The sequence below is a fragment of the Wasmannia auropunctata genome, unplaced genomic scaffold (genome assembly GCF_000956235.1).
Source record: "Wasmannia auropunctata unplaced genomic scaffold, wasmannia.A_1.0 LD335828.1, whole genome shotgun sequence".
Lineage (NCBI taxonomy): Eukaryota > Metazoa > Arthropoda > Insecta > Hymenoptera > Formicidae > Wasmannia > Wasmannia auropunctata.
Window position 1 is genome coordinate 1120791 of NW_012027062.1, and position 25437 is coordinate 1146227.

At 36.1% G+C, this 25437-nt stretch overlaps 1 protein-coding gene across 1 annotated transcript in view; it reads left to right on the forward strand.

Moving 5' to 3' along the window:
• LOC105455916 overlaps positions 1–23024 on the forward strand; it is a 49489-nt gene extending 26465 nt beyond the window's left edge. The window contains exons 4-10 of the mRNA XM_011699626.1: positions 2461–2590; positions 15570–15808; positions 19210–19338; positions 19452–19559; positions 19786–20046; positions 20263–20524; positions 21352–23024. Of these exons, the coding sequence (XP_011697928.1) occupies positions 2461–2590; positions 15570–15808; positions 19210–19338; positions 19452–19559; positions 19786–20046; positions 20263–20524; positions 21352–22412 (2190 nt within the window). The 3' untranslated portion in view covers positions 22413–23024. The remainder of the gene's footprint in view (positions 1–2460; positions 2591–15569; positions 15809–19209; positions 19339–19451; positions 19560–19785; positions 20047–20262; positions 20525–21351) is intronic.
• Positions 23025–25437: the final 2413 nt, after the last annotated feature.

The following is a 25437-nucleotide window of genomic DNA, read 5'->3' on the forward strand; positions in this document are numbered from 1 at the left end:
GTTGACCAGAATACAACAATTTTCGAGAAAGTTTCGACAAAAAGCGGTTTTGATTGCACGATGTTTCCCGCCACATGTATACAGTGTTATTTCTATAAACTGCTAAAAATATCGTTATGGATCTTTAAATCTGAAGCTACAGTTGAAGTGTCGCGTTAAGCCGCAGAGCATGAAAAAAACATTAATTTCACGGTTTTCCGACGTTATTTTTACGTTGCAATGTTGGCGATAGATATGAGCACTTGTGATACCGCATAAGTTTCGCTGCATTCCGCTTGTCTGCCTCCTGACTGCCAATCCATCATCTTCGTGCGAGAAATATTATCGCGTTTATGTACATACAGTCACGGACTTCTTTAGCCAATGATTCACGAATTCATTGTGGTCTCTTAATTTGCAACATGGTTACGGTCTTGACTTCATCAATAAATTTGCGCAAACGCAAAATATCCAATTTATATTATAAGTAGAATTTAATACACTTGTCTTTATGTAAAGCAAAATGTACGTACATTTGCATCGAACATAAAATTAAATAGTTTCCCCGCGAATTATAATTTCAAACGATTAAATTTCCGCTGAAACGACTTTAGATGGGGACTTTAGCGAGACTAAAATTGCATTACGCATGTTTCAGACGTATTAACGACATTTAGGATTACCGTATAACCGGTCGTTACGTTCTCTCGCGAATTTTCGATTCAAAGCGCAGCGTGCATGCAATTGCCTGCAGTGGATCTCTAGGAACGACGCGGGTTCCGATGGAATTTTTGCACGTAGGTAGGGGACAAGGTCCTCAGCCACGGAACGAGCCCACGGTTATACATACATACGTACACCCGTGGTCATGTAATCGCGTAATACAGTGTTCGATTTGTGAATGAGCGGTAAGGCAGTGGTCGACACGAGCCTCTAAACTATGCCTTTCATTGAAATCTAATTGGAATGCAAACCCCGCGAGGCAAGACGATCGCGATGTTCGGCTGCCACCTTTCCCCGCGAGGAGGGTCGTTCGCAAGCTGCCAAACCGGGCATTTTTACACGCGCGACAGGTAAGCCGCAGAATTCCGAGGAAGGAGCCGTCTCGTTTTTCGTACGTGCAAGTGAAAGATGACGAGAAGGCCATCGAAAAGATAACGGTGATCACCGTGGTAACGGCGAATGACAATTCGATTTGGAAAGAGCAAAAATACGGAAAGAGAACGGAAATCGCGCGTTTTAAGAATGAAAGATTGTTACCATTTCTTTCTTTTTAAAAATATCGCGATTGTAACTGTAATCAATGAAGCTTGGCGTAATCTGTTATGACAGCTCTACGTACCTCAGAAGGTTTATAGCTCATCGTCGCTGTAAGCGAAGAATGCAAGGAACCTCCGCGAAGGCGACGTTAATCAATGTGTGATGTACGAGATATTGTGTTATATCACGACAATCGTGAAAAAAAGACATTTTAGTAACAAAAACTCTGACTTCTTTTGCAATTCATAAATTTGTAAATCTCAAAAATATTTCAAATACTTATTTCCTTTAACTAATCTTTCTTCAAAGTTGCGACATAATTTGAGCATACGGAAAATCTGAATGTCGACATCGTCGATCATTTCCGATTAAATTGATATTCCTCCAAGTGATCGCGGCCGTCGCGTCGGCGGATTGCAAAACGCGCGATCGGTTGCACATCAATGTCCAAAGAAGAAAGGAAAATAGCATGCGCCCCACCGAGTTCTTCTCCGATTGATACTAGAATAGTTGAAAATGGTAACGATGAGTATGGACGAACAGAAGCTTGCAATGTCGGGCCAAGAGAATAAGGGGAAAGTATGCACGAAACGTGTCTGGCATTTGTTGAAACGAATTTTGAAAAGTTGCCGTTCTCGCTTATAATGATATCGATTTATTGCGAACTCGCATTTTTATCGAAGTGATAAATTCAAACACTACGGATGGAGTGATTATAAAATTTGTTGTTATTAGCGCAAACTATTACGCAAGCTAGATCAGTTTAAATTCCTAAGAAAATTAAATTTTCTTCGCGTTAACGTTAAACTTACCAACAGGGATGGAGACTTCCTTATGGAGGATATGGATCTTTCCACAACCAGAGCTCCCATGGTTGTAGAATTCTACATCTAAAATTCGGGATATTTAAAAAAATATTTTAATTTTTAAGAAAATTTTAAGAAATTTTGAGTGATTTGACAAAAAAATATTTGACTAGGTGCCCGCGCTGCACACGTATTTATGTATATATATATATAGAGTGAGAGAGAGAATATTTCTCTCACATGCAACAAAAGAGATAAAAAATATTTGTATTGTTATTGAAACCACCCCCTTCCGCCACTATTTGGACGAGGTCCATATTTAAAAAAATTAGAAGTCTCCGTTCCTGCTTATACTAAAGAGATGATCAAAGTATATGAAGTATAGAGTTAACGTATGTTTGCTCTTCTGTTTCAGGATGAACGGGGGCGACTGATGAGACGCAATATCGTGAGGTATGCCGTGCTCGCGTATGTCATTACACTGCAAAGGATTTCGCTCCGGGTTAAGAGGCGTTTCCCGACTCTTCAGCATATGGTGGATGTAGGTCAGTAAGTTACATTTTCGAAATATACGTTTAGATAATACTAGCATGCAAAATGTGTGATACAGTCGATACCTTGAACTGCCCGCTTTCTAATCATAGGATGATATTGATAATTGATATTATCAATTATTATGTTATTTTCACAGGATTTAAAAAGAGCATCGAATTATTAGCTTTAGTAATTTAATTGTAATATTACACATTATTCAATTTAGAGCTCCATTTTAAAGATTAACGATTATGCGGCGCGCCGTTTGAAATGAGAATTGTAAGACTCACATATTATAATGTTATCAAGCATCAAGCATCTGCTTTGTACCGTGTTGGCGTTTTTGCATTTTAATTGTTTGTAACCCTCTACGGTCGATTCTAATACATAATGTTAGTTATTGATAATTGAAGCATATGGGAATTGAACTTGATCTCGCAAAATATTTGCAAAACGTTTAGTGCTGTGATCGCACCTAATCTATGAAGACTACAGATCAAATTAATATACATTTGTTCATTCCAATTGTTCATTAATATATTTTTTATTCTAATAATTCATTTATGATAACTAAATCTTGACGAAACATTTGTCCTTCCTAAATCGGATTATAATAATAATAGAATAATAACAGATTCTCAAAATAGCTCATCAACACTGATTGCAATTGGAAAGATTTCTAATGTGTCATGAATTATTTTTCCCTCGATGAGGGACATTATGCTTGGCCTTGACTTTCACGGATCTTTATGATCAAGTATTATTTTTTATGATCTCTAATACTGTCCGCGTTTTCAATTAATATTACTTTCAAATCCTTTTGTTTAATATTTTCTCTACGTAATTTGTAATCTCCAGAAGTTATTCGACTATTGATATAAATTTTTTCTATAATATAATATTATATTATCTTTAGTTTATATAAATGATATCTATACATAAAAAAGAAGTTGTTTCTAAAGTTTTTAAAGATCTTAAAATATTTGCGACAATTATTCTAATAATACTCTCACGCTGTATTACTGTTAGTATAATCAATGTTATTATTGGCATTTCTTCCTGCTTACGATTGCCGATACGCCGTAATAATCACCGATACGGTTAAAAATACCGTCAATAATTGCGAATACCGACACCAAAGTACTGTTGTTCAAACTTTTTATAATTCGCCAGAAGTCCAGCCATTTTTGCAATCGACGAATGCAACGAATAAGGATGATAGCCCACCTGCATTGAGCAGAGAGGTCGCTTTTCTCCTTGTGCTGGAGCTCACGGCTCTCTCATCGCGTTACATGTCACCTTTCCACTAGTCGACGTATATATCGGCGGGCAAAGCCGTTCACCACGTCATCCATAAATATATATAATATAATGCAGCTTCGCCATGTGTGCTGTGATGGCGCAAGGTCCGCAAGGACAGTCCGGTAGTTCTGACTTTTTTTTCGCCGCTCTTCGAATGCGACTGCGCTGGCGAGCGCTATAGCGATATCGTGACCATTGAACGCCGGACAACCGTGACGCTTTTCTGTCGCGCGTTAGACGTCGCGCGAAATAATGGATGACGGCGGAACAAAGTCGTGTGTTTCAGCAGTTAGCGCATTAAACGGTACTCAACGGAGCAACGTTAAATGCGCGCATCTATTATCCGTTGCGGCCTTATAAACGATAATTCATTTTTAGCTTTGTTTTATTAATATATATCGATTAGAAATAAATAATCAGATTTAATATTTTTAGACGTAAAGATGATTAGTGAGAGAAATAAACAAATTTAAATGGAATATCTGTAACAGAGAATAACTCGATATTAGATATTGCAAACTGTTTTACTTATTAATTCACATTTATCAGTCATATTCTGCTCAAGCAAGCGACTCGTTTTTGATAGTATAAATACTAAATTTCTATAAAAATTAATTTGTTGTTTAATTTTATCGTTGAAAATAATAATCTTATAAACTAATACGAATAAGGCAAGACAATATCTTATCCAAGCGATTCTCCTTCAAGTTATCAATCTTCATTATCCAGACGTAAGATTTATTTTCTCGATTGTTACGTTATTCTTCGCTGCTTCCTGTAATTCTGTCGTCTGCAAAGAAGCCTGCACATTTTATGTTCAGCTTCTTACTGTCCGACTGTCAGAGCGGATGTTACTCCAGAAATAGCTCGCATTTCTCTAACAAGGATCCCGCGAATGCTCCATGAACATGAGGGTACCCATCCATCCCTAGATCGGGGAATGGTGGGATCTCTCTACGGGTAAGAACCCGCTCTTCCGTGGAAATGACTGACTTCGTGGCGCGGTGAAACGTGTAAGAAACGTGCCGGCGCGACGAAGAAGCCTGGCTCTCACAATCAGAAGACAAACAGGATCTAAATAGGAGTCTTTACTATATATCATGGAAACAAAATCTGCCCAACAACAGCATGCTCTGGGCGATAGTCTCATTAATAATGCATGTGTGAAAAATACATCGCATTTCTATAAATAAAGCGATGCATGCCGGCTTTTTCTAGTTTTGACTGGAATACAGTCGTTTTTGTAATGAAATAATCATTAAATGATGAAACCGAAGGAATGTCGATGGAATGCTGATATAATTTTTACGGTATGTGCATTAGAAATGTAACAATTCCTACGTTGTGTGAAACAAAACATTACAATCGTTGTCTCGTTAAGAAAGGAATGAGGAACTACACGCAGAAGGTGTTTGCACATTATAAATTTTGCAACTGCGATAAAGTAAAAAGAAGACATTTTCTACAAGCTGCTCATACTGACTTGAGCTAAACGGATTATTTAACGTGAACACGTGTATTAATTTGATAAATTGAATTAATGAGACAGAAAATGAACATGATATATTTCATAATAAATCAAACTACGCTTACATCCAAATTTGCGAGAAATATGCAAATTATTTGGAATAAATATATCCTCAGAAAAAGTCAAAATCTTTAACGCTCATAAATAAAAGATCATGTGAGAACAGATGTATATCGAAGAAAAGCGTGATATCATCATGCTATCATATTTTCTCTTTGAAATACACAGCTTCAAACAATACGTTTATATGTATATGACAAAGCTATGAGCAGGAAAATTATTAACGCAAATATATACATACGTCATGCAATGACGCACGTTTGTCAAACGCCAAACGCTATATGTTTTTGATAGGCAAAACATCATATACTGTGAAAATAGATATCGCGTTCAAGATCAGAACAGCATAGCTTGTATGTGTATATGTAGAAGTATACAAGGGACAGATTTTAATTAGTCTTTTTATTTTATTGTGTCTTTAATTAAAATGTGACATACTCGAAACTGCGCGCACAATACGCGAATATAATATCCGGTATGACAAAGTGACGGATAATAAATTTCGTAGAACTGACCGTACTCAATGGATATCTTTTTCAAGAAGCACATGTGCGTAAATGTGTGCGCGTGTGCCAATGTAAAATTGCAACGGACGTCATTCAAAACGATTTCATGCATGCACGTGTCCAACGACTGGTCGATGACATCGATGAAGTATTGCGAGAGAGACAGAATAAATTTGCCGCTATGACTCGCGTCAGTTACGTGTGTATTTGTCAAGGAATCATGCAAGCCCGAAGTTCAGTCCCAGTAGAAAACAGTAGGAGACATGAAAACTTCATCTTGAATTGTTCTAATAACAATTCTTATAACAAAAATAATTATAATTTTGAATGATCTAAACTTTCCGTCTCCATCTTATTCTCGTCTTAATTTTTGAACTTGACAAGCTATATGAAAATAGTCTCACGAATTGAAAATATTCGTGTTATATCGCAAATGAATGTTTCGTGCGAATATAATACGACATCAATAACTTCGACGCCGAAGATCTCCGTAAGAGCTGAAAGTCGTTCCGTTGCGTGTCTGCGATCGCGAACGATCGCGCGAGATTACAGTGCGACGAGAAGAAATCTCGAAACTCGTGTCTTGAAAGTAGTCGAAATTATCCGCGTGTACCCAATTCCCCCGGCGAATTACGATCTGGAAGCCGTCAGGCGCCGCGGCGGCGGTCGCACTCGCCTGTGCTGTCGGCCACGACCGCCTCTCGCGCGCCGGCAGGCAATTTTCACGTGCGTCCGGGTAATTTTCAACGAGCGCGCCGAGAGACCGCTTAGAAAACGCGGAGCGCCGGCGCCAGTTCCTCGTCCTTTTCCTTTTCCTTCTCCGCGTCAACTCCTCGTTTTGCAATGTCGCGTGGCTGGAGCAAGTACACAGCGGCATCTCACCGCTTCTATATTCCCCGAGCCGAGCCGAGCCGAACAAACGTTGCGGGCTTCTTCTGCCTTTGCTCCCCGTCCTGTTCTCGTTCTTGCGTGCCGTTCCTTCCTCCTGGTGCATACAGAAATAACTCGACGCAATTGCGGCCGATCCGATGCGTTTTAATGCCGTGCGTCGCTCGATAATCATCGGTCACGTCTTCGCGATTTCCTCGAGAGGAGTTCCTTGGTCTTCGGCTCTTTCTTCTCTCTTTTTCGCAGACCTCCTTGCAATCACCCATTGATTTTCACCGTTAACGCGCGATACGATTTTCCCTCTGGCTTTATCACAGATATCACTTAGCCGATTCAAATGCAGGTAAATCTCTTTTTGTTTCAAGACCGTGATCCGTCGATCTATTAATGGCATAAGCGAGTACTCTAAATGCACGTGCTATCAGGTTAATGGTTCTGATATAGAATTTTAATTTCTTTTCCAACGATATGCTCATCCATCAATCCGCGCGAGGTAAGCAATCTATTAGTTTTCAGTTCAGACAGAACAAAACGTAACCGTGTCGTTCTGTCAGACGCGAGATGATGCTCGGACGAGCGATTGTGGAATGGCTATCTTGGGATATCTGTATTAAAATTCCTTGCAGTTATATCGGGACTAGATGTTAAACATAACCAGTAATATGAGAGTCATAATCTAGTCGTGACTGCAGATGATAATCTCCAGACTCCTCGGTATCACGCTGATGATATGTACACTGCCATTTCGCCTTCTTCGGCAGTTCCACCAGTCCGCGAAGACTTCAGGAATCATACTGCTAGTCGTCATCATCATCATCATTATTATCTTCAACATCATCATCACCATCATCATTAGCATCATCATCATCATCATCGGTGGCGTCCACATCAGCGAGAGCAGAGTAAATAAAAAACTCGAGAATCCGTTTCTTCTAGTTTTTTCTTCTTCTTCTTTACTTTCTTTTCTTTTTCCATCCTCACTGGACGACCGTAATACGCCAGTGTGCGCGCAGCACGCGCTACCTATATTTAGCACAAATTATTGTCCCATGCAGAATTTCTCCACGATTATGCCAAACGATCGGCGGCGCGGGAATACGATCCGCAAGAAAATAATTACGCCCGGATATAGCAGCTCGTCGAGAGCACACACTCTATCGTAGATCGGCAGATAAGATTGCCCAGTAGCCGTGGGTTTCAGAGGAATTTCACGGTAGTCGAGGCGAGATGGAAGAAATCTACGATATTAATTAATCCCGCGATAAGACGGACTTTATGAGCGATTATGCGCATGACACAATTGGCGTTTTCTAACCGGCGCATATTGTGGACGGCGATTGGGGACTTTTAGAAAGGAAACAATCGAACTCTTGTAATTAACGTTTCACAGATAACGGGTTCTTTCGCGATTTATTCGTGGAACTCTCCGACATTCTCGAGTCCCTCGAGGAACAGTTATAGAGCGCGTCTGGGTCACGTGAATGTGTCACTATCCTCAAAAGAACAGAAAATCCATGAACTTTACAAGAACGTAACGTTACGTAGATATTGGCCTTGAGGAAGGTCGGACCTTGACCATGTTCACCTAAATGAAGGAAACGAGAGATTGAGGAGAAACGCGCTGGACTCCCGGAATATAAGATTTCTTAATCGTTCGATGGCGGTGTGCATGCGTGTACAGTGTGTGTGTGTGTGTGTGTGTGTGTGTGTGTGTTGTGTGTGTACAACACACACACACATTCATATATTATACATATATAAAATATATCGCGGCCAACGATATTTTTGTAACATCGCTCTGATGAGAGAAAGAAATTTAGAGAAAAATAACGTCCTTACATTCATTAAACTTGAATTTGGCAATTAAAACCTTTTGTTTTGTATTTTGACTAGTGACTGTTCACTCGGGGCCGGAACTAGGCATGCTTTTTAATTGTTATCTTAAACGAAACGTTTCTTACAATTTTTTATTTAATTAATTAATTAATTTAAATTAATTAATTTTTTATTAATTGTCAGATAATTGTTTAGTATATGTGTTTTCCATTGATAGACATCCACGTTTAACCGAGGTTAAGATCAATTCTTGTGCATACGCTTTACAGTTAATTTGATGTTCTTACACAGCGTTGTTGCATCCTAAACAATTAAGGATGCGAATCAGTGTTCATTCGCATTCTTAATTCATAGGCATCGGTACATCACATTTGATTAACGTGCTTTGCACAGAAGCTCTGCTATCCACGGTACAGAATAATTAGGAATGCGAGTCACTTTGGTCACTGATCTACAGAATTTAAACTGATTTAAATAGAGTCTTTCTATTCTGAAAGTGAGACTGATACATTTACATGCTACATTACCTATCGGACAGAGAATTACTATTTAATACTATTAAAAAATTTTATGCAAGTATTTATTAAATTTTTTTTTATTTTCTATAAGGTAATGACAAAATATTAAATAAAATACTGTTTGATATTATTAATATATTATTAATTAATAACTACATAACATTTATATATAATATGTCTAAATTTAATGAGTAAATATGGTTACATTAAAGAGGTCACTTGGCTTTAGAAAAAAAACGTTGAAAAAAAGGTGAATTTCACAAATTTTTTTAACAAAGAAAAGTAAAGTCAAACTTTCCAAAACTTTGGGAATATTTTATTACATATTTATGTAATAAATTTTTTAATTAAAAAAATTTAATAATGAAAAAATAATTTTAAAAATTCAATAATGACGTCATAATTAATCAGTAATTAAAGCACTGAAATTATGAAATGGCGGGAAAAATGAAGCCGATAATTTCTACCTAAAATAAAAAAATAAAAATATTTTCAATTTTCATATAATTGTATAGTCGATGAACAAAACCAGGTGACCCCCTTAAGTAGCTTTATAATTAAAGTCCACCTTAGATAATTTATAATTTTCGATAGTATTGAAAAAATGAGATTCTCTCTACATAATTTTATAAAAGATGAAAACGCTTAAAATGAAAATCAATTTCTTTACTATAATAATTTTTTGTAGTTGTAAAATCTACATCTTTTATGTCATAATTACGCTCATGTGTCATATGAAGACATTATAAGCGATATAGCTTTCCAAATATCTTTTTTCAAGCATCAATTTATTATTGATGTTACATGTATTACTATTTCATCTCATTCCACGAACAAATTACTATTCTGTCTCAGAAAGTGTAAGTAATGTCAGATTGAGTTTTACGATTCGCTTGGCCATGGAAAATCCTATAAATTTCTCCTGCGGGCATAAAAGATTCACACTTGGCGACGGAAGCGCTTGTCGCTCAAATGATAGTGAAATCGTTAATGGCCGCGTCATGTGTTGTACGATTTGCGGGAATCGGCGATGCACGTGAACGCATAATGCACGCGCGTCTTGACTCGGGGCATGAACATGGTCGATTTTCTCTTTGGCAGACGCGGTCTATTGACATCCAGCACGCATCCGTGGCAACGCACGCGCCGAAGTGGCTCCAAAGTTGTTCGCCTCTAATTACGCGAGAATATTTCCTAATCAGTGCATTTTCACTGCGGCGCCAAGTCTGCGACTGAGTTCCCGACTATACCTTCCACATATGCATGCACGATATCGTCAGTAGCGAGAAGTACTATGCGTAAGAGGTTTGTTATTACGCGAATGAAATTTCAACAAACTGACGTGTCTCCTAGCTTCTGGCAAAATTTTAATAATTACTGGTTAATTTTTTTCTTTTACTTCCGTTGTTTCTCATAATAAAAATTGTAAAAGTCTGAGCAAATTTACTCATTAGTAGTGGTAACACATTTCATATGTATGAAGCATTTTTCTATTACGTCACATTAGATGCATTGATATAAGATCTAACGTAATATAAGATCTGAATGGAATTAAAATTTATTTAAAACGCATAAAATGGTATAAGAAATTTTTCTTTTAAACTGATAACTGTATTGCTTTTGATGATATATTCTTGACTTCTTTTAATACTTTTTTCACAGATATCTTTTTACAGACACATAATTCCGTTATTTTAGACACTTATTCTCTCTAAACAATTGCAAGCAGAAATGATTTTTCATTTCAAAGCGCAAATTTTCTATTGCCGATAGTTATTCTACGATAAAAAACCTGATACAACACCCGGATACCACTATATCAATTTGAATGTCCCAATGTCGAGATCTTAGACACTTTTACGTGATACATCCGCATTCGCGGGCTCTTGCGTTGTAAACTATGCTTAAGGAGTTACGGACCGGACGGCCGACTGGTTTTCTCCGAAGGTGCTTTTCAGCGTCGTCATGGCACGCTGGCAAGGATACGGGTAGGACCGAGAGAACACGGCTTATTTTTTATTTCTATCGCGACCTTGCCAGCGGAGCAAGGATCCCTGCGTTTGTTGACCCCTATCGTGCATCCTTCTCTGCGGATCTGTTGTACTTGTACCCTAACAGAGCTTGCTCATCCACATTTGTAGCCAATGGTCCCGGGAGGTAAACATCCTGCCGGGAACGGACGAAACCACTTCTTCATCGTCGAAGTCGTTTTATTTGATGAGACTTGCGAAACTTGACTGCGCTTGGATGCAATTATTTAAAATGAAATCTTGTCCACGTCGCCGCATTATCACCTTTGAAAAATAAATCCTTTGTTTCGTTTCCAAAATAAAAATTCTACGTATGTTATAATTTTTGCGTCAACATTGCCCATCGGCTATATTCTTAAGTTGATAGAAATTTAACTTTTAAAATAAAAAAAATACATTAAGGACCATTTAAGAGACATGATAGATAATATATTGTATGGATTATAAATAATTTATTACATTAAATCTATTGCACGTTTATAGATATTTAAGTAAAAATTATTAACTCGCTCTCTTTTACTTTTCTTATTTCTCTCTTATTTTCTATCTTAATTTTTCTTAGAAAATTATATAGAGATATTTATTACATATATATTTAGACTCCAAGAATATCTTGATATTTTTCTTATGTATTGATGTATCGGAACGGACTATAATTTTATGTTCTACAACATCATCTATCTATTTATATCGATCGAAGCGCAAATGCTATACGAAGAAAGTTGGCTGCTAATCCAGATTTAATGATCGCGGATTCAAACTCATTACACGCGCATTGAGTTTTATATCGAACGAGCGCTCTATACCGTTTCCCACCGATACAATGATTATGATTTACGAGCCACAGTTTAATGTAAACAACTACGGGGTCGGAGAACTACGTACGGTCAGGGGCTTTCCTAATAAGCGTCGATTTGCTTCTATTAACAGATACTAACGGCATTAAGTAATTCTTGCTCTTCTCCTAGAGACAGCAGTAGTAGCAGCAATATGTCGTCAGACACACGTGGCGTTCCGCTTCGAGCGGTAAATTTTACACCAACGCGCGAATTAAGCGGATGTCATCTCACAAATTTGTGCGACCCGTGAAAGTGAATATAAATTATTTTTATGGCGCTTTCGAAATTTTTCAAGCACCTGGCGCCACGCATTTTTTGTCGAAATCGTAAACCAAAGTGTATCACGTGACAGAATACGCATAAATAGAAACAAATATATTTTTTAAATATATAGTACTTACTTTTAATTGTTGCAAATATATACATATAATATCTTTTTCATTATGTTTAATTATTTGAATTATTTCTTATCTTATTTTAAATGTTATGTTGTGCAAAGGATCCGCTAATATTCGTTTCGATATATTTGGTCTTCGCTGGCAGTAACGCATCACGGCACTCGAATGAGTCACTCGATGAATTATCGGCGGTTACTTTCAGTAACAAGCCTGTGAATTCTCGAGCTCATTGTGTACCATGTGACTGTGTGACATCGGTATCAAGGTCGATTGATGAATGGAGCGAACTGATCGCATATCAAACCGATCGATCACTCAGAAACTGATTTCAAACATTCTGCGAATGTTTACTAGTATTTGTTAAAGCGTCATAGGTATAGATATATGCAAGATATATTTCTCGATTAAAAGTCCGATACGAGAATAGAATATTTAATTGCTTTTATTTCACATTTGTCCATCAATTTATTATGTTTATATAAATAGTTTATTATACGTATATTATATAAATGTTTCTATATAAAATATCTTATACATTTATATAGAAAGCAATAATTATTTATGCCTCTTTTAAAAATTAAAATTATATTGTTTTAGCAGATTTGTATATACACAAGTATATGTTCAAAGAAATGGAATAATGCGATTTTCAAAACGGTACATCAAAGGATACGTCGTATACAAGTACATGTCTAAAAAAAAAGAAACGGGATAATGTGCGATCCTTAAAACAGTGCATCAAAGGAACGATGCTGAAACATGCATGCTAAGCATGTGCGAGCATACGTACGTGATATGCATATAAGCGTACATCTCGCGGGAGAGATGAATGGAAAGATAAAATCTACCGTAAATGAAAAAAAGATTTTAATGCTGTCTGTTTAAGGCATATAAATCACGTAAAGCGCTAAATTGAATGCCCGGTTGCCTCTATGTCAGTTTTTGCTGTTAAGGTGTGTACCTGATCCAAGTACGCCTGCTGAATAAAAGAGCGTGCGTGTGCCATCATTAGTAATCTACACGTTTCCACCGGAGTGTCTTTCATCTCGCAGACGGTTTCTTCGATCAACGACTTGTCGGAGTGACGCCGCGAGTTATTTCGATAGCTGCCCGCAGCGCCAAGGCTGCCTCATTTTTTCGGGCATCGCCCCAGCTTAGTTACGGATGTACGCCCGTGCGAACGCGACCCTTTCTGCTCTAACAATAAAAAGACTACCTCCGAGAAAAATTACGATGTTCCCGTTACTCGATCCGGGTATCCAATCGAGCCAGTGGCTGATCTTTGCGGTCGCCGTGACTTTTAAGATAGTTTTTGTTTCCGACTACGATCGCTCCCAGACAGAAGTCCAATGTACTTGTTTGATCGCAGATTTACTACATTTATAGAATGTACGATGATAAAAGACTTTGATCATCGAGACAAGAAAATTGTTTATTATTGTGTGATGAACAAGCTTTTCCAGTTTCGAACTATACGCTTCTAACAAGATAAATCATGCGTTTTTAAAATTACATTTTAAAGCTAGTTTGTAATAAGCAAGAAATTACATTATTTTATTGTTTAAATAATAATTATACATATTTATGAAATTAATGGTCCAGTTTATAGATAAGAGAAAAAAAATTTTTTTAAGAAAATATATCAGAAAATATACATATAAGTTCAATTATGAAAATATTAATTCATCGATATGAAAATAGCCAAAGCAGAAGCAAAATATTTAATTGTTATATTCAAATATCTTATAAGTTACAAGTTACATGCACATCCGAATTTCGAACTATGCAAATGTTTAAATAATTACGAACAGATATATAAATATAATCTGTTTTGTTGACTTTCACTAGGAAGATGTCAACTGGCAATTCGTGAAAGATTCCTCGTTAAGATTTGGTGTGGAATAAATTGAACACACCATATATCGTATAATCTCGGTTTAAGTAATTTCCATACATCACGATCTCTCGATTTTCCTTCAAATGCAAACTGCACATGAAAGTCGTTACGTTATTGACTTCTTACCTATCCAGTATCGACGATGGTGATTTATTGGTTAATCAAATGACTATTTTTCTTCAACCAAATGCCTATCTCTTCCATCGCGATCTTCCATCTTCATCGTGTCCAACACAACGTGTCCGATATATTTATGACAAACTAACGTCACCAGTTATAAATAATTATTCAGCAATTATTATTCAGTCAGATAACAAACATTTGATCTTTTTTGTGCAATTCTTAATCGCTTATAACAATGCCTTCTATTGAGGACATTGAGTGTCTTCTTTCATGACATACAAATACTTGTTTTCTCGATACGTTATTATTAACTTTATTTAGTAGAAATATATTGAATAAATATATTTATATATTTATGTATAACTACGTTTTTCTTATGCTTTAATATGTATAGAAACAGAATAATAACAGTTCATCATAGTATAAAATAAAACTAATTTATACGAAAATAATAAACGATTTGTTAAAATGTGAGATATGATTTTTGACTATGAAAATTTATTTACGTAAAATACGGTATTCAGCAAAACTTTAGGATACTGTTAGTATAATGCGTTACTGATCAGGAAATAAAGCAGAACTTTGGTCTGAACGGCGATTTCACTTTGGTTCCGAGGAAACTACGTATTACGCAGACAATGGACATGTTTTGCGTTAGTGTATAGTTTATACAGTTTCACGTACGCACCCACAAGTTTACCATCTAGCTCAAACGAATATATATCTATTCTACATAGAACTTGCGCACGCGAAAGTAAGCGAAAGATACTGATTGCTTGATAATTCTCTGCCGATTAACGAACCGTGCTGATGGATTTGTTAATTAACGCAGGATCGCGGAGCATTACGAGGCGCAAGTTGGCTGACTTACTGCCCTGTGATATCGATCGCGATTTACAATGTACAAGCACCCGCGTGTATCTCTCGTCGAGGAAATTTTTCAAGCGTCTCACGCGGGGAAAGTTCTGTGTAATTACATAGTTCGCTGGGACGTCCGGAAATGTTTTTCGCTTAAGTCGGGCAAGGAACGAGGCAACTCATGCTTAATCTCGTCGATTTTCTTAGGTCTGATGATGGAATCGGAGAAGAAAATCTTTGAGATGATGAACAAGAAGGCGGCCATGTCTAAGTATTGGATGCCGTTAGTCTGGGCGACCAATATCATCAACAGGGCGAGGAAAGAGGCCCTGATTACTAGTGATCACGTAGTGCAAACCCTCCTTGTCGAACTCAGCGACATCCGGAAGAGGCTTGGTGCATTGATTGGTTACGATACTGTCTGTGTTCCTCTAGTCTACACTCAGGTAAGTATTTTCACGTGAAGTCTAGAAGCGTTATAATCAAATTAAATATGCCAGTTTTTCTCTAGAATTCATTCTGATAATTCTCACAAAATTTTAATTATTATAAACATTTATTTATATGTAACAGGTATTAAATTGTATAATATTTGAATATTGAAGTTTTATAAATTATCAAATTATTGGATATCTGACTTGATTAATTCATCAAATATAATGAAATTACGAATAAATCCAAATAAAGTTGTATAAGACAACACGGAAAGAACGTTTTTGTTAAAAGATCTAAAAATTTTACTGAATACAAATCTGAAAATAATTTTTTGTTAAATCGTCAAAATATTTTGTTGGATTATTAAAACTGATAAGCATTACTATAAAACGTTTTGATATTCGAGCAATCATTTCACACAAAATTATTTTGATTATTGAACAAAAATTATCTTCAGATCTGAATTCAGCAAAATTGTTCTTTCCATGAATAATTCGTAAACGCTGCTCATGAATCCTATTAATTAGAAAAATAAATTCTTGATTAGAAGACGAAATTCTAGTAATTTTTCATTTATTCTACGTCTTTCACGTGCAAAAGAGAGAGGAGAGATAATATTATTTTTGTTTTTCTGTTAATTCCTTCTCGCGTTGGCGTCGCGCACCGTGGAAATATTACCTATCGATAGTATCACTCTTCATTGGCAGATGTCGAATATGTTACGTGAATGTCTTCATTATTCTTTAGTGGTCATGTCATTATCATGCTTTTAAGCGCCAGGAGTGACGCATTATTATGTAATTCTTCAATAGAACTGTATCCAATACATAATTTACGTTTTATTTGCAATATAAAACATCAAACAGAAACTAAATGAAAAAGTCTGTCGCTGTCCATTGCTAAATATTAGCCATAAATATTTCCAATATTATTTGAAACAAGTTGCCTTTTAAAATAATGCATGTTAAGTATATTATTGTTTCTTTATACTTGGTATACATATTAATGTATGCAAAAATATTTGTAATAACACTGAAGCATAATCGCTAAAATTATTTATAAGAACATGAGTTGTTTAGCAATAATTATATTGCTTACTGTTTTATTGTTATAACTGTTATTAACCAATTAAAATTGTCTAGAAAATATGACTCCAATTTTCCTAATCCACCTGTTAATAATGATGCGTGCCAAACTATTGGCGTTATCTGTATAGTCATTATTATTCTTTTTCTTCATTACATCATAAACCTAAGCCTTTCATTCTATCTGGAATTCAGGACAATGCATTTAAACATGTTAAGACAGTAAAGTGAGGGATTTCTTCCCGAAAGATGTATTTCGTATTTGCAATTAGCGAATATGTATGCATTGTGCAATTGTAATTACTCATCAACTAATTTCCCTAATTATCTGGTGCAAAAGCTATTTTTAAGTAATTAAACGCCGCATTATTTCGCAAATCTGGAGGAACGTGACAAGAAGCTTTACTCATACCTCTGCACTCTGTGTTAGAAATTGTTTCATATTTCTCTCGAATTTCGGAAAATGCTTTTTGTTACACATTTTTTTATTATTATTAATAATAAATGTTCACATGCTTAATATGCTTTGAATATCTAAATAGTAGACATTTATACATATATCAAATATGACAAATATACATGTAATAGAATGTATAAAAATACATGTATCCTATTGAAAGAATGATAATCAACACTTAGTATTTAAAATCATTCGAGCTTGTTATTAATTTAGGAAAAGCCATGATGCATTATATGGTATTTTTCTCATATATAAATCACAATATAAATCTCTTTCACGACGATAGCGCGATTCGACATACTCCGTGAAATCGCAAGAAGATTACGCGTAACGACCGCAGAGTATTCACCGCGTAATGATACATCCGTCGAAGATTAATACCTGTTTTGGATGCTCGCTGTTATTGCATTCGCCTGGCGTTTACACACTGCAAACGTTTTTGCCTATCCTTGTAACAAACGATTTTCAGACGTTACCTTAACCACGATGTATCATGTATCATGAAAATAAATGTTTAACTTAAACTCGACATAAAATACATTCCCATTTTTAGAGTATATGTATAATAAACATTTCTTGTGCTTCTTAATTTATACGTATATTTCTTCTATTAAAAAAGAGTTGTATTATTAAAGGATGCACTTTAAAGTAATTTGATGCACCTGAGACTTGACTCGATTAAAATGATTGTGAAAGGCTATGTAATTCTAGCACGTCTTATTTTAATATATTAATATTTACGCTTACAAGAGAGAGAGCATAGTTATTATAGCTTATATATGTACCGCAGTACGTATATATTACAATAAGTTTAATTAAAAGGAATATTCCTCTGGGCGTTTTAAAACTTTAACCGACGGATGCAGCGCGGATAATAAAACGTGCATGAAACACGAAGCCGATGTTGCATGGTCAAGGTCGACAAGAGAGTTGAACAGTAATTTTTCTGCGATACGTCACGCCTTCGGGAATGATTTCGCATTACATCCAAGAGGAATCTTTCGGATGTGGCGATTCCAAAATGTTCCATGTCCACCCGCGGGATTAATAATCTGTTGCCTTCTTTTATGTCAAGTTAAGTCACGCTATATTTTCGCGTAAACTACCGTTTCCTGATAACCTTCAGTGAGAAAGGCGGCGTTCGCGACGACCTTGATATTCATTCATTAAACCTGTTTGCTTGTACTTATACATGGCACAGAAAAAAAGAAGCGACAAGACGAAGTCTAACGAAGTTCGAGACTTCCGGTGGGAGTAATTTTCTACCGCGACTCGTTTCACGTCTTAAAAGCAACTGTTCTTTAACGAAACAAAATAAATTATAGTACACGCTAATCTTTTCTATTGTAACAAGCTCCTTCTTAAAAGTTCTTACACGCGCCACGTGTTTTACTTTTATATCGCGATATACAGGGTGTCCCGTAACGCTTAATTAATATTTCAAGGCGTAAAAGAGAATGAAATTTTGAACTAAAAGTTCCTCTTTCAATTTTGGCTCAGACCATTATTTACAGAGTTATTAACGTATAAAGTTAATCAATTAGATCGCGTTTAGCCGGAATACACAGGAGCGTAGCGTGCCGTATGTGCGGCTCTTCGCGCTCACTTCACATACATTCATCTATGAAGTGAGCGCGAAGAGCCGCACATACGGCATGCTACGCTCCTGCGTACTCCGGCTCTTCGCGATCTATTGATTAACTTTATTTGTTAATAACTCTGTAAATAATGGTCTGAGCCAAAATTGAAAGAGGAACTTTTAGTTCAAAATTTCATTCTCTTTCACACCTTGAAATATTAATTAAGCGTTACGGGACACCCTGTATAGTATAAGAACTTTGTCACGAAGCTCTCAATATATTTTCAGGTGGTAACACTATCGTTGTACGCCTATTTTTTCTCGGCTTTACTCGGCAGACAATTCGTCCAACAATCCAATGGCACCGGAAAGTATGAGGAGCCGGACATGTATTTCCCGTTTTTCACAGCGCTGCAGGTGATTAAAATGAACGATATTATCTTTAAACATTGATCGCGGAATGTTTGCGTATAGGAGTTTTCCTGCATAATGTTTAAGACTTCTTATAAGACTGACGTATATTCTTGCAGTTTTGTTTTTACGTCGGATGGCTGAAAGTCGCGGAGGTACTCATTAATCCTTTCGGCGAAGATGACGACGATATCGAGTTGAACTGGTTAATAGACAGACATATCAAGGTACAGCAAGACAGACGATTATAACAAAATTATTAAGTTTTAAGAGATTTATCGATCCATGAGTCATTATTATTGAACAATTTTTTACTTATAGAAAAGTGAATATATTAGAGCAAAGTATTTGCACATGGAAATGTGTTTTTTACTATGTATTTCAAAACTTTTCTTTTATTCGTATATTAATGTATTTTTTCTCATTATGTCACTGCGCGTTATCGCATAACAGGCAGGTTACATGATCGTTGATGAGATGCACGAGGAACATCCGGAGCTCTTAAAAGATCAATACTGGGACGACGTTGTGCCTAAGGACTTGCCGTACACAGTTGCCAGCGAGCAGTATCGAAAAGAAGAACCGAAAGGTTCTGCGGAACATTATAAAGTGAAAGAAAGCGATGCTCTTTACGCAAACGTTATGCTAGGCACACAGATTCAAAGTCACGGCCAGCATCGTAAAACTCATCAGGACGATGTGTACGCCGATTATGTAAGTGAATTGTTTATAAGTGCTAAAATTATTTATATATTATAAAAAAATTATTTTAGATGAACTTTAACATGCGCTCTCTTATGCAATCGTAGATTAATCTGATGTCTAAACAATTATTTATGATTCCAAATATTTTTTTTGTCGATTTATGTGAATTTGTTTTCTGACACAATTTTGCGATGCTTTCGATACTAAATCTCGCGTGTTTATCAGGAAAGTGTGGACACTCCGTTGGTGGAACGAAAAAAGAATGGCTGGTTCCAAAGGCAGATCACTCGAGTTGGTTCGATACGTAGTTCCTCGACTACGTATAGCAGCGGCGGTGGTTTCTTCACACGAAATCGTCACAATAGCGTGTACAGCAGCCCTGAGAACGGTGGTCTCCCACAAACAAATAATCCTAATCTGAAAATGTCGCTCTACGATCGTCTCGTCGGACGGAAGAGCGTCCGAAGTCAGCGTATGGGTCGCCAAAGTACGTAGAAGCTTTTACATTTGTAATGTAAAATGTCAATCTTCTAATTTGTTTTATGTTATACAACTATTTGCTTTGATAAAATTTATTTATGAATAACATTATATAACAATGTTTTGTTAATTATATTTGTTTAAATTTTAAAGCACATTACAAAAATAAATTCTCTAAGAATAAAGCAAAATAAATCTTTAAGAGTGCCTTTCTTTTCTTACATAAAATTATCGAATGAAGTGTGCAAAAAACTTGTATTTATTTTATATTTTTATTTTTACTGAAATTTTCTTTATCTTAATGTTGAAATGTTCTTTATCTTATTAATATGCTTTTGAAGAAGGCTTGGGCGTTCCAAAGATTTTTTCCTCTTGAGTCACGGACTCGTCTTGAAAGAAAGTCCCCGAAGAATCGCAAGCTTTTCCTTTATTGCTTCCACGTACGCGCAAGATTACGCAATGTTTGATCTTGCGTGACCTCTGCAATTTCCGTGGTTATTTCACATCCAACGAAAAAACTCTCCAAAGTCCTTGTATTTCTTCTTCCCCTTTTCTCGTAAGGAGAAAGATAGTATTCGCAAAAGTATCCGTGTAATTATATTCTCGTCAGTGTAACTCGACATGCTTCCTGGCGCCAAAGCAATGGTCTAAAACTCATTTTCACGCTCGCTCAACGTGGTCTTCAACCGAGTAATGTTACAGTTGTTAGTTTAATCGACAACGTCATTACCTATTTTCCACGCGCGTCCTCGGAATGATCCCGATTCCGGAAACTAATCCGACCAAGCTAGCGTCGCGCTATAACGGTCACCACGATTATTTTTCTAATTGCAGGTACTATGACGAAGCTGAACTCGGTGCCGGTATCCCTGAAGAACAGACCGCGCATACCAACTCCGGATGTAACGAAGGAAGTGATCGACCGTGAACAGAGATTGGCTTTGTCCAATGCGACGAACATCGGCGCAGGTGTGGTAGGCGTGATACCAGCGAACGGTCACTATCCCGATTTGTCGGTGGTGGTGTTGTCGCCGATACAAGAAACCGAAAGCACGCCCAGTTCGGGAAAATCAGGCGCGGCGGCCTTAGCGCAGGCCGTGCTTTCACCGACGTTGACCAGCGCCGGTCTAATGACGCCGGTGACTTTGACACCTGTCACCATGAGCCATCTGACGCAATTAGGTCTGATGACGACGGCGACAACAACGACGCCGCGTGTTAATAATCAGGGTAACAGCGTCCTGCAGGCAACATTGACGGAGGTGACAAGCAGCGAAGAGGAAGGTAGCGGAAGCGGTAGTAGCAGGAGTGGAAGTATCACCGGCCAGGAAGATCGCTCGACGCCACTGATTGACAACAACAACAGTCCGATGGGTAGCAACGGCAGTTCACCCATTTTCGACGGCTACAACGATCGCTCGCCAATCTTGATGAGACCCGAGAAACTGGGCTACGTCGTCACCGCCGCTGTGCCCGGAGTTCAAATTAATAGAACGATAGCGATAGACGCGCGAGGCAGACGATCGGCCTCGCTGCCTGGTCCGCCGGTACCAGCGCAGCCAGGTCGGGACGACAGAAGTATGTCGTTACCGCAATCTCCGGGATTGCAATCGAGAGAATATCGCATCGCCTCCGTGTTGAGTAGGCAAGACGGTCTTACCATGGACAGGTTGCCCACCGTGTCCAATAATCAAGATATTCGACCGAGAACCAGCAGTTTCGGTCCCGATCTCTCTAAATCCAATCAAAAGACCCAGGATGCGTCGAGAAAAGTCAGTACCGCCTCGTGCACTAGCGCGTCTAGCAGCTTAAGCACGACGTCTCCGACGTCATCTACGAGCATACCCGCTACGACGACCGTCACCGGTAGCAAGAGAGGCGAGGTTTACGTTTGATGAAGGAAATCGATAACGCGGACTTTACTTGTTCAACTAATTAGAGAATACAATCTTGTTAATATTTCCTGAGAGATTCTTCGTCCGTTGATGTGATGTCTTGTATATACACTACATGTGGAAGATCCGTTCATTCCTTGATGGTCTAGATTTTTTCGATTACTATAAGTATCTGTGAATTTATGTCCCTAAAAATGCCCCGTATTTCCACTTATAGATTCTTCTCGCAATGAGAGGCAGATTAGAATGATTAGAAGATAAAATTTTATTTTATCTTATGACTTTTTAATTCAAATTCTTCTTTATCTAATGAAATATAACCTGGTTCCCGAAACGGGTTATCGTTCGCCTTTATTTACAATCTTTAATTCCTCAATCTCTTATAAAATCGAGGTATACATAAGATCGAATAATCTTTCGACTATACTTTCGATTGTTCTCACATGGAACGAAGTGTCATTTCGAATTCTTCTTTAGGTCTGTCTGATTAATTATCATATAATATTTTTTATGTCTCTAGAAATAGTGCAATTACTCTTAATAAATAAAAGAGATAGCTGAAGTTTTTCTATCTCTTATAGTTTTATTATTTATATTAATTTTGTTGTTTTTATGTATCTTTTGAAATATTTTTTTACTTAAAATGTAAAAAGATATAATAAGATATTCCCCCACAAACAATTTATTCTAAAAATTGCATTGATCGCAATTACGATGTTATATCTTTAGCGATCAAGAAAGGGGAATAATTAGTAGGTATTTCCATTATATTGTAAATAGTAATTTATATTGAAGACTCTATATGACGATCAATCTTATAAAAAAATATATTTAAAATATATATTATATATATAATTATTAAATTTTCATTCTCTCTCTCTCTCTCTCTCTCTCTCTCTCTCTCTCTCTCTTTCTTTCTCGACTCGAGTGTAAAACGATCGATTCTCGTAAAATAAAGTCACATAAAAAAAATCGAATAACTTATTACCAATCGATTGTTAATTATTACACTCGCAACGAAGGAAAGTTTTAAATGTAATATTTAAACTGCTTTTTTATGTAATGGGAAATATTGGAAATATTTTTGTATCGTCGTGCAATAATGTAATACTGTAGGGAAAGCGTCGCGATTTATATTAAAATGCACTCTGTTGCTACACTAGTTAATTTGTAACTTCCGCTCACATAATTTAATTTCGTTACGAATTTGTTCGTTCGCATACGTCATGATATTGTGATACATTTTTTATAGATATCTAATGTGACCTGTGACGCTACGACAATCGTGGATTAATAATGCCGAGAGAAATCAAATTTATTATCCATGTAAAATATCCATGTGCTTTTGTACATAGCTAATTTTTCGACGTTCTCTTTCCTTTTATCATTTTACTAGAACTTTTCTACATGGTTCGTATTATTATATATTTTATCGGTGCAAAATGTTGTTTATTCTTTACATCGAATATCTAATCTGTCAGTATGCATACATACATCAGCATTTTATTTGCCATTTTTATGCATATGTCACGTAACTGATAATTATTAAACTATTATGTATTAATAAAATATTTATCAAGAATTTTGTAGCAATTGCGTAACATTATTGTCTTTAATTTTATCCGCAATATTTCTCTAATATTCCATTATTTTTAATTTTATTCGATAACGATCGAAATTGCTTAATTACGCAAAACGCGAATGATACTGATGGTATGATTATAATGGAATATATATTGAGAAATATTTTCTTAGGCAATTATAAAATACATATTTTAACATACTACTATACTTAATCGATGGGAAATAAATGAAACGTTTTTCGATAATTGATGCACAAACGTTAACGCTCAAGATTCTAATAGTAATGTCAATTATTGCCTATTGTAATTATGAATGTATTAGCAAAAATGTCGCAATCTCATCGAATGACGAGCCTATGTATATAACTTACAATTATTAAGTTAATATTTTCATCGAGTTATAATGAATATGCTCAATGTCAATGCGCGCGTAAATCTATAATCCGTAAACGACAAGGTGCTATATGTATTGCAAACACTATATATGTCTATTATTATCTTATGGTACACGAAACAATACGTATAGGTATTGTTTCGTAATTTTATGATAGAAACACACACACACACACACACACACACACACACACACACACACAATATATTTTTAACACTCATAATGCAGTTTTTTCTTGTAATAAATTGAACATAAACAATTTCATAGAATTGGCACATACTCAAAAAATATCAATCGTAATTATAATCAACTGGCCATATGACTCTCTCTATTATAAAATTAATATTAAATATTAGTATGTTTATACTACTAGAGTAATATAAGTATTTCTATAACATGTGGTCTTTGATTATAATCAAAAGTAATATTTTTATTTTTATTTTGTAAATTATATGCAAGAGATAAATTGATTTTAAAAGATTAAATTGATGCTTAGATTAAATGGCTCTCCATACATCGCATACTGTGCTTCCATACAAAGACTATTATCATATATATGACGTTATAAAATGGAACGTATACCTATACATATATACATATATGTATAGAATTATAGTTTATGTTATATAATAGTTATATGTTAACTATATATTATATAATAGCCAATTTATGTATTGGCCTGTGATGAACAGAAAAGAATAGGAAAAAATATTACGCGCCCAATCTTAATACTTATTTATAACATTGTTAAATATGCCTTAGCAATTATAATCGAATAGTAGAATGATTTCTTTGTGCAATGACTTGTTTTTAACTCCCTGCATTAGGCGAATGTATAAGGAATTAGAATCCCATTTTGTAGGTATTAAATTTAGACTTATATATATCTGTATATATAAATATATTCCTTTCTCTCTCTCTCTCTCTCTCTCTCTCTCTCTCTCTCTCTCTCTTTTGTTACCTCTTGTCTCATTATTATTATTATCATGAACAATGGAGTTACATAAGTTACTTGTCTAGATTTTCGGTGTCCAATCACATATAATTA